Source organism: Atractosteus spatula, chromosome 4, assembly GCF_055471065.1.
Source record: "Atractosteus spatula isolate fAtrSpa1 chromosome 4, fAtrSpa1.hap1, whole genome shotgun sequence".
Lineage (NCBI taxonomy): Eukaryota > Metazoa > Chordata > Actinopteri > Semionotiformes > Lepisosteidae > Atractosteus > Atractosteus spatula.
Window position 1 is genome coordinate 51806529 of NC_142709.1, and position 11181 is coordinate 51817709.

Consider the following 11181-nt stretch of genomic DNA (forward strand, 5'->3'; position numbering starts at 1 on the left):
ATTTCTTGCCAGCACTGTCAGGTAAGAAGTACTTGGTGCAAGTTACATCCAGGATATATTGAAAAACAATTAACATGTACATTAAGTCTTTCAGTTATTATGTTAATTACCAAGAAGTGACTTGTGTTTATTTCCAATGGTGTTCCAAAGAGGTAACCATACCTCAAAATATAGATAGATTAAAAAATAGAACAAGATACATAATCATCTTATCAAAATATATTTGTTAAGTTTTTTTGTTGTTAATATAAAAATAATAAGCTTTCGTTATGCTGGTCATGTATCAAAGTTTTTAAAGATAACACCTGCATCTCCCAGAAAATCCACATCTCTTAAGGTGGTTCTTTATCACCATTTCACAATAATATATATACATTTTGCCACAAATACGAACATGCTAAGAACTGTCTATCAGCTAGGGTCCAGTCTAGCACTATGTCTGCATGCAACCAGAAATCTAAGAGAATTGTATTAATTTCTAATTTTGCATTATCCAATATCAGAAAATGTCCATCTGTGAGTTTTTGTGGAGAAAAATGATGTCTAGATGTCATTTTGTTATCTTTAAGCCTACAACTGAACACAAACCTCTAACTTCTCCGTCTGCCTTTAACTTTGATACAGGTGACTAGGTTTCTGTTATGGATTGTCTCATCCGTGCACAGTGCACAATTTTCCAGCCCAGTCTCATACAGTAGGAAAACTCTGTAACTCTGAGAGATGTCTACATTACACAGGTTTTCAAAAGCTCTTATTGCATTTGCCTTTGTCAGGTGGAAAATAAGTTGCAGAACAGCAGGTTTTCCCTTTCTCAGCACTTAAAATTAGAGACAATACATTTGGTTCATAACCTCTAATTTGGTTTATTATTATGGACATTACCTCACATCTGTGAGGAGTAAGTGGAGTCCTTAGACATAAATAAACCACTACTTTGAGTTGAAGACATAACTTAACATTGTTACCTATAATTGAATATTAAATATAATTCCACAAAAGTGACCTAATTGAAAACTGAACTGCAAACATAGTTCATTAAAGAACTATATATTTTTGAAAATATCACTGAGTGAGAAAATGCAAAGAAAAGGTGAAAACAAAACCTGAGAATGAAACATCCAAGTCGTAGAATGCTGTAGAAACTTCAGAGACCTTTCTTTTTCTAGAACGGTTAATAGGTTAATTTATAATTTAACAATTGCACACAACAAAATATTATGCTAAAGTGCAAAAACAAAACTCAATATTATGCTAAAGTACAAAAAAGTTGACATTGGTGGTTTTAAAAGAGATTTTTCTAGCTCACACTTTGTATTCTCACAGTATTTTATTATTTATTTCAAAGCAAGAAGAGAGTTAAAATTGTAATATTGTCAGGCAAACTCGTTATTTTTGGAGCATACCCCAAATTTCTAAGTAGCATTGTATGATTTCAAAACAGAAAGATAATCTATAAACATTGGAGAACTAATGTAGCAGCACTTTTTATGACCAATGATGGGTTATGGAAATTTCCAGATGAAAAGTTCTCACAATCTAAAAAAGAAACCCTGGAATGAATTAACAGGGTGTACTTTAAACACAAATTGTTTCAAAATGCATTATACAGTATATAATTAGAGGTCTACTAAAAAATGGCACAATGACATTAATAGAACAGGTACAGGTTTGTTCCATACTGAAAGGAACAGATACAACATTTTGACGGAGTAGCTTTCTTCAGGTGTGATATTAATAGAGGGCAGTTAGAAATTTAAAACCAAAGCATACACACATAAAATGACTTATTAGGTATTACTGGGCATAGATGATTTTAAATCTTATATTTCACGTTGATAAAGCTTGACTGGAATATAGTATTAATCTGCTTTGAAATACAAATGAATAGCATTCAGCCATTACTTAAATTATAACTCTGACAGGCTAAGGAGTTGTACCATGCAGTAGGGTTCCTGAAGTTTCTACGACATTAAAAAAGTCACATGCAGAGCATTCTTGAACAGAGTCACATGTATGAGTAAAGACCATATGATCTAAGTGCAGTTAAATTGATTACTCTGTACACTTTTTCTATTATCTATATTTATAGTAATGTAGCTCTGGATCAAGATTTAGTCTGTTAAATTGTCAACTGTTTAGGCACTTTCAGCTTCTTCGAGATTCAGTTTTATATAATGTGCTCATCTTGAAAAGACAATTTTTCTAAAATATGATTAAAATACCATACATGGCATATCTTATAGCTGTACTTGCTGACACATACTGTGTTCTGCAAATGAGAGTGACAAAGGATGGCCTGTTCTATTCATCTATAATGAAAATGAACAGAAACTGCTGAGATATTATCTTCATTCACTGCATAGCTATTTTAATTTCATAAGTGTTCTTCCAGTTTATTTCAAGAAATTCTGAATATTTCATTCAAATACAGAGTCAAGAACACCAAACACAAAAAATAACATCAAAACGAGACACACAGTAGCTTATCACAAAAAATCCACACACAAAAATGTAACTGCACAAACCAGTACAAATGTGAGGCACTTTGGCAGTAATTGGAAAAAAAAAGAACAACATTTTCACAATAAAATGACTTAAAGATCCTCATCATCACAACTGCCTTATAGTGCCACGGAGAGAGATCTGAGCTGTACACGAAATGCAAACCTTCAACCCATGATTAACATGTACTGTTCGAACCGGCTGCACCAGTTACTATAAACAAAGCCATCCACTGTTATACCATTTCTCACCACATTTGTTACAGATGACAAAAGTCATCATCTGCTCATCTGGGGTTCCGTTGCGTACCCAGCTAGGAAGGAAGAGGGTACCCCTGGAAATGAGTGTCACAGTGCAATCGAACCTCTCACATCGCCGGCACTTTATTTTATCTGTCTGGGTCCCGCCCATGCCTTGGGGAAGCTGGTGTTCATTAATGGCAGATTCCATGTACGCTGACCTCAGCTGCTTTAGCTCATCACTTGCAAGATCCATCACGGACATCTCAGAAAACACCTTAGGGCTCAGCTGTCCACCCAGCAGGTTTTGACGCCAGTGAGGGGTCTTAGGGTTCCTTAAGTTAGAAACTTTACTTCTAATGCAAGACTTGTACTTTCTTTCGTTTTTCCCATGGAGGATAAAAACGTGCTCCTCAATCGCACAGGCAACTTCCTGACACTTCCCTGCGGATTCCGTGTGCTCAGCTCCCTCAGGAATAAGGGCATGAAAGAGCAGCTGTATACATTTGGACCTAAGAGGTATCCTGCTAGGCTGTACTTTTTCCAGAGTCACCTCTGAAGCATCATGTCCAGCGTTCTCCACTGTGCCAGGCTGGGATCTTACTGCTGGGGTGTTTCCGTTGTTTTCCAAACTAGAAAGATCACTTTTGTTTTCATTTTTGCTTATTGCTGAACCAAACTCATCTTCTTTCAGTACCTCCCCTCTGCTGGCCACACAGTGGAATAAATTATGTTGTGTTGCCTCATTACTCTCTTTAGCTTTGTCTTTCTCACTGATAAAGCTCTCGTTTCCTTCCAACTGACCGCACTGTGAACAGTCAGTCTCATTTATTTCTGACTGGCAACAGGATGGGTTTTTCTCTGTGTGTGGCCCTCGAGTACTGTTTTTCTCATCAGGGCCTTTTCCTGCAAGGTGACAGGATGCTTTGCACCAAGGATTGGTAAACAGCTTCTTCCATTTTGACAGTAAAATCTTCGCTTTTTTCTTCACCAAAGTCCCTTGGCAGGTTTTACAGACCCGATAAACAACTTTTGCAATATCTGTTTCCTGAAGTTGTTCTAATGTAATGGGAGCCATTTCTAATTCCTCTAATAAGAGCATAATATCTTGATGGTTCTGTTCATGGAGACGTTTTTCAATTTGACGGGTATGACAAATGATTCCCTGTGTGTCCATCATCAGGCCAATCTATGGAAGCATATCACAAAATCTGTAATCAGTAGCAATAAGTATGATTTATTTATTCCTATTTTATAGATACCCAAATCTCAGAATTAACAAAATCAACACTTTCAAAGATGTTATAATTTAGTTTAAACATGCAGTAAACTACCAATTTCAGTGTTTCAAAATTAATCCAGCCTTGATCTGGACCCAAGTACAGTTGTGGAGAAGCGTTTAATCCCTTTGAAAAACATGGGGTGCAGGTTTTGGTTTCTTTTAATTTCTGTTTTATATACTGTTGTACAGCAATTTGAGGTTGTTGTGCATAAATACATTTAGATTTTTTTTTCGTTAGATGAACGCAAATATAACTTTTTATGCATTTTGTTGTAGTAACATCATAATTCTTACTTTGTATTTTATATCGAAAACTGTAGTTACAACACGGTAGGTAAATCCCCTACATGCAGATCTTAAATGCACACTAACGTGCTGCATACTGTACAGTGTGTACGTTTAAATAATTAAAATCTGTCCTACTGAAGACAGCGGGCGTTTCATTTCAGAGTTAAAGGGTGCTACAACTGAAAATAGTAGTTTCTAACTTCAAACCGAAATGTCAGTGAGTTCTTGCTAAATCACATGCCCAAAACGCAGAGCTAATATTTTTCAATATTGTAAAAACAACAAAGTAAAGTACTTCTACCTACAGAGCCTGATGTCAACAAGCAGGCACTCAGTAAGAATCTAACTGCCCTTTACGAAGCTCCTTGAACTTTTCAAGTGCAAAAATCATTTTTACAGCCAATCCTGTTGTGTTCATATACACATATAGGTGTGTCATATACAAGAAATATGAAATCATACTGGGAAATTGCAGTTAAAAATCCTCGCCGTTAAGATGCACAGACGTTTCCTTCACTCCCACCAGTCGACCGCCATGTTTGTTTATATTTTTTTACAAGGCTTTTGCTGCTGAAACTAGTATCGCACGCCAGGCGGCGCACATCGACCAGGTAAGTGGTGTTTGTCTTCACAAGGTTCCACAGCTGCCTTTCTCTTTCACAAATTGCAGTTCAAACCACCGTCATCACCACCAAAAATAATACATTGAAGTATTTATAATAGAATAAATAGAAAGAGAAGCATTCGGCATTCTAAGAAACAGCAGAATGCTAAATGCTTGGGTTCTTTTATTTATTTTAGTTTATTTTAATTTTTCAGTAACTGTGGGAAACGATGAAGTCATTAATCACTAAAAGCTTGAATCGAAACTTTAAGTTTTTAGGACTGCTGAATGCGATACAGTTATTAGGGCTGCGTAATTGATTTGCAGCATGGAAAAACAGCATAACGTATTTATACGTATAGCATATGATGCTATGGTTTCTGGTTGCGAGAATGCTGGGTCGGCGGGGTATCTAAAATTACACACATTTGGTTTCTGTTCAACTGTTATATAATCATATATAGATAGCACTGTGAACAATGTTTACAGTCTGTTTAGCTCTTTATGTTTATTGTTCAAAGGTAATCATGACAATACACAGTACCTACTAACCATACCTCATGTCAATATACCTAGAGTATGTATAAAAACTCTGTAAGGGGTGACAATTAATAATAATTTTCATTGAGAAAAAATGTTTTCAATGTTCAACGATAAAAGCTGTTCACCTCCAGGACATTTACGAGAGGAGGCCATTCATCCCATCCATCTCATCTGGGATTCAGTGGCTAATTGACCAGAGGATGTCATTTTGTGAAAGAACCCAGGGTATTAAACAGGATATTGGCTTTGACAACATGGCCGGAGTTTCAGGCACCCACAGCACTATAAAAAAGTGCTTCCCATTTTCAGTTTTAAATGCACATCCCCGTACTGAAGTGTCTCCCCAATGCGCCATGTAAATAAACTTAAATAGGTTCCCACACTGTCGGAGACTGGCAATTTGGTGGGACATGAGAATCTTTATCATTTTTCCCCTTAAAGATTGTCCGTAGGCTGTCAGTATTAAGTGACAACAGAGACAACAACAGTAAAGGTCAGCTAGCATCATTTTGATTTTTAAAGACTAGAAGCAACAGTATGCATAGGGTATATATATATTTATATGCACTGCACATATAGCTAGGCTAAGTTCAGAAACCAATGATTTCACAACAGATGTGTGGGCTCCTAGGAAAGCAAACCATTCACTGATATTCACTGATGTTTGCTGCACAGCCTAACTCACCATTGTAGCCAAAGTAGTACAAGTCTTATGAAACATGACTCCACCTTCGCAAATTTTTCTTGTTCTCTAGTATACACACTAAACTAATAGCCTCCCAAAGGTTCTGATCCATTACAAATGTCTGTGATAAATGCACAGCCACAGTGGGTCCAAGAATTTGCACTTATATATATATATGTTTCTTATTAATTCAGTTCTTTCACACTCATGCCAATCAACACATATTATGTTGTAACATTTGTGAATTGTCTTAAAATCCAAGGGTTCAATATTCATTACACATAGGTGACCAAATTCACATACATGTACAGTAGGAGGCAACAGTGGTTAATGATGGATGTACAGTACATGCTTTGAATACAGTATAGGGCAGCCCATGAAAATTGAAAATAAGATTATTTTATAATAATATGTATGTGTATGGAAAAACTCAATTAAAGGCAGTGTGAAGGCAGCATATAATTAAATTAAAAATTTAATTATATGATTAATGGGAAACCAAAGCTACAGATCTTTCAACCTTGGCGAGTATTCGTTCCCAACCCATGCAACAGAGATAATACATTTCATGTTTCAAAAATGTGCTTTTTTCTCCTTTAATCCTGCCAGTGACAGCTGTAATTAATACCTAGGAATGTCTTTACTGCTTATTTTGTTTTATCTGAAAAAGCAACAGGCAGCACAGTGGCACAGTGCTTAGAATTGTGTCCTCACAGAACTGGGCCCCTGGGTTTCATTCCTGGGGTGCTATATACAGTACATGGAATGTTTATGTTCTCCCTGTGTTTCCACCTGGCTCCCCGGTTTCTTCCCAGAGTCCAAAAACATACTGGTATGTCAACTGGCTTGTGGGAAAAATATGCCCTGTTGTGAATGTGTGTGTTTGTGTCTGTGTGTGGAGAAGAGCATCAGAAAAAACATTATCACAAAAAAAATGAACAGTGAAAGTATGTACAGCTCTTTATTAGGTTCTGCTACTGGGCTTACTATGTTTCCTGATTTTCAGAACACCTTTGAGTAAGATATTTTCAGCAGATTGCACTAATGATACTGTAATTCAGGTTTTTAAAGATTTTTTTAAGTCTTAGCAGCAGCTTCCCAAAATTAATTAAACAAGGTTCTGTTAAAGGAGATGTAGGAAAAAACCTACTATCGCTTAAATTGCCAAACCCCTGGCCTAAAAGGAATTTCAGTTGAACTTTCTGTTTCATTTTCTTATTAATTATAAGATGTTATATTATGTTATTGTGTTTTTAATTAGCTTCAACTTTAAAAGATTTAGGGCTCTTACATTCAAAACCAAATATGGAACTAAAATTCCTCTATATTTACATTATGTCATGTGTTTCAAGTCCCATTAGTCATCCTCCTATGATGTCATGGAAAGCATATACAGTAGTATCCATTCCCTCTGATCCAATAAAGCTGCCGCTGTTACAACTTGTGCTGCTGTTTTTAGGTCTACACACAACTACAAAGAATACTTGTAACAAGGTAAGATGAGAATAAAAAAAAGAGTAAATTAGCATTGTAGTCCAAGTGGTAAATCATCTTGAGTTTTGCTCGAGACCATTACCACTCAACAGCCTATTTCCCTCAGCTCAGCACAACCACGATCAGGGTCTCTTCCTTCCTGTCTGGCCAAGAACAATGCAGGTTTTTCCACAGAGCTGCCCAGGAGCCGCTGCTCAGTGAACAATAATGGATCACCTTCCCAGACTGTATGATACTTGCCTGAATTTATGGATATCAAGTGTGAAAGCTTTCTTAACTTCATTAATCTAAATTAGTTTTGCAGGTCAGCTTAAAAAGAAGCGTGTACAGTAGGGGCTTATTTTGCAGTTACAATATGATCATTACAGAAAAGAAAAGCATACCAACAGATGCAGGTGAAACTGAAAACTGTATCCCTGTTTCTCCTGATGACTATCAAACATCACCAGTAATAAAGTAATAAAAAATATGATTCAAAGTAATCATTACATACCTACAGTGTATGTCAATATGTAGACAATAGTTTTTGCACTCTTATAAATAAGGACTATAAGTGTTATAAGGCTCAATATTCCACGATGGTTTCAGAAAAAGAAAATCCAGTGCTACTGGTTACTAGGGTAAAGTAAGCCCTGAAATCATATTTAATGGGAAAATGAAATACAGAATTAAATGGCCAACACATCTGCACAGTGTGATTGAAAACATGTAGCAAAAATGCTAAAAGGGCAGCCATTATAACCATCAGACCTAAGTCTGAGTTACAGTTTCCAGGAATTATGAAAACTTGAATGTGCTTTAAATTTGTTTGGATTGAAGCATGCTACTAGAGTCTTACGGAAAGTATCTCCCCTCCAAAAAATATATGATACAACAATATACGCCAATGGAGAACACACACTCACTGCTCCCTGAGAGTAGCTTTATACCTCACCTTTTAAATAGCTGCTGAATGTTTTAGCTTTTGAGTAAACTTTTTACAGATGCTGAAAGAAAGTTATAAAGTGAATATCACCTTCAAATATTACAAAGAATAATTAGAAATGCAATTGTAAAGTCAATTTGTTCAGTGCTTCAGATTATAGTAGGAAGATTTAATCCTTTGCCTCTGACATATGGGATAATATTCACCATACCTGGCATCTGCTACAGTCATTACTTTGATTTTTCCAAGAAACTTGAGTTTTCTGAGGGGATTTATTGTGGCCTCAGCACTGTAAGGAACAATAAATTCTAACAGATTGATTAGGGTCACTTCCGAGCTTGTTTCTTAGCATTGACGTCTGTTTCGCACAGGCCACTCTCTCCTAAAAGCAAGGTGGTTATTTTGGTTTTGAAAATATACCATCCATTGTTCCTGTTATGTTGCTAACTGGACTTCAGAATTCTGCTGTGTTTACTTTTATAGGTACTTGTACAGCATCGCTCACTGTTAGGGAGAGCTGAAACGGAAGAGATGAGTTCTGGGCTTTTCATGGCTTGTTCCTTAAATGCAATGTGGGATCAAAAACCAGGTCAAAACATCAGCTTCATGGGGCCATACCGTATTTCACAAATGGTTTAAAAGTAGTAAATCTAAACTTTATTATTATTGTTGGGACCTTACCACCCAATTTCATTGCAAGTAAAATAAATCCAAATGTATTAAAGGGCAGAACTCTATCACAAAAATTAATCAAAAGGTCTGGCGACTCAATCAGAAACAGGGCTCAACAAAACTGTCAACACGTTATACAGTACCTCAGACTAGGCAAGGCCACACTTAAGAACACAGAACTGTTACAACACAGAGGTGACCATTTGTGCCCATCTAGCCTGGTAGTTAATTGATCCAAGGATCTCATCCAGTCTTTTTTTGAAAGAAGCCAAAACATCAGCTTCAATCACACAGCTGGGTAGGTTGTTCCCCTCTCCTGACTTCTCATTGTCAGTCTTTAATCCTGTTTAACAACCTTGTTGTCTTGATATTGGTTCTCTAGTGACAGAGGCAGCCTGTCTTACTGGTATTTTTAATCCTGATTAAAAGAAAGCTAATGAAGAACTACACTCATCAGTTGTTACTGCCTAATCACATTACATTTCCATCATCAACAACTTAACCTCCCTGATCTGCATACCCTAAGTAACAACCCCATTTAATAACTTTATCATTTACACAATATACAGTAGTGGAGCTTCAGTGACAATGAACAAAGAGATATATTTTTCCCCCATTAGCAGCACATTTCCTATAGTGCATTAGACTTTTTCCTCAATCGGTAGAAGATGCTTTTCATATGACACCTCTGAAACCTGAGATAGTCACACATTTTGAAGATGTCAGTCACTACACTGTAACTTTCAGTTGTTTATGCAATTATATCTGCTTAATCTTTATTTGGTTTCCTGCCCATCTGGTCCTTGGTCTGTCTGTCATCACGTTCAGCTAAGAAAGAAATGGCTGAACTTTCCTGCTGTGGGATGCCCAATAATGTCAGCAGCCACAGCATGAAGAAGTGGCCTGATAATGTTACACAACAGCTTTAGAATGCAGGGTGAAAGTTTCACACTAAATTCAAACAAATAAAATGGTATACATTTCCTTTTAGGGAGGGTGGGGGGATATTGTTTGTAACTTAAAATAATTTTGATAGCCACTGGAAGAAATGGCGGCATAGTGGTCCAGTGGTCAGCATTGCTGCTTTGTGGCACTGGGGTCCAGGGTTCAGTTCCAGACCTGGGGTGATAACTGCCTGGGGGTTGGATGCTCTCCCCATGTTTGCATGGGTTTTCTCAAAGTGCCCCACTTTCCTCCCACAGTCCAAAGTCATGTTGGTAGATTAGTTGGTGTAACAGGTTTTCCCCCTTGCCACTCCTGCCCTGCCAATTCGTCCCTCACTGCCTGGGTGCGAACCTGGGTCTCCGGCGTCACACAACAGGGAACTTGCCGGCTGAGCTAAAGGAGAACTCCCCCAGCCCGGGCGGCTGAGATCCCTGTTATATACGGACGGGTGTATTCGTTACACTGGCTTCTGTAAAAAACTTGCCCTGGTGTTATTGTGTGTGTCTGTGTTTGTATCTGTCTGCCCTACTATGGCTTGGTGTCGCATCCAGGGTGTATCCCACCTTGTGCCTGTTGCTTGCTGGGATAAACTATGGCTCCTCTATGGCCCTGTTTTGGATAAGGGACTTAGAAAATGGAAGGAAGCAGGTCTGCTCACATCTCTTCAAAGAATAGAAAAATCAGCTGGAGTTGTTATTTCATCTTGGTGAACAGCAGGGCACACAGAGACTGTATGACAATTAAACACAATTCTGTGAAAATAATGATGTCAACTTAGAGGCAGAATGGTGGCACTGTGGCTAAGGATCTGTGCCTGTGGCTGGAAGGTTGCTGTTCAAATCCTTCCGCCAGCAGAGGAATCCCTGAGGAAGGCCCTTAACCCCAACTGCTCTAGGGGTGCTGTACAATGGCTGACCTTGTGCTCTGACCCCAAGCTTCTCTCTCCCTGTCAGTGTGTCACATGGAGAGCAAGCTGGGGTATGTGAAAAGATGAATTCCTAA

At 37.7% G+C, this 11181-nt stretch overlaps 1 protein-coding gene across 1 annotated transcript; it reads right to left on the reverse strand.

Moving 5' to 3' along the window:
* Positions 1-1308: 1308 nt before the first annotated feature.
* On the reverse strand, positions 1309-4846 carry tceanc (transcription elongation factor A N-terminal and central domain containing). Its single transcript, XM_088913634.1, has 2 exons — positions 4774-4846; positions 1309-3930 (listed from the first exon to the last, which is right to left on the reverse strand). The coding sequence occupies exon 2, from the start codon at positions 3919-3921 to the stop codon at positions 2716-2718; it is 1206 nt and encodes a 401-aa protein (XP_088769760.1). The 5' UTR covers positions 3922-3930; positions 4774-4846; the 3' UTR covers positions 1309-2715.
* Positions 4847-11181: the final 6335 nt, after the last annotated feature.

Excerpts from the sequence above, each read along its gene's own strand:
- tceanc (XM_088913634.1), bottom strand. The coding sequence starts at position 3,921 with ATGATGGACACACAGGGAATCATTTGTCATACCCGTCAAATTGAAAAA.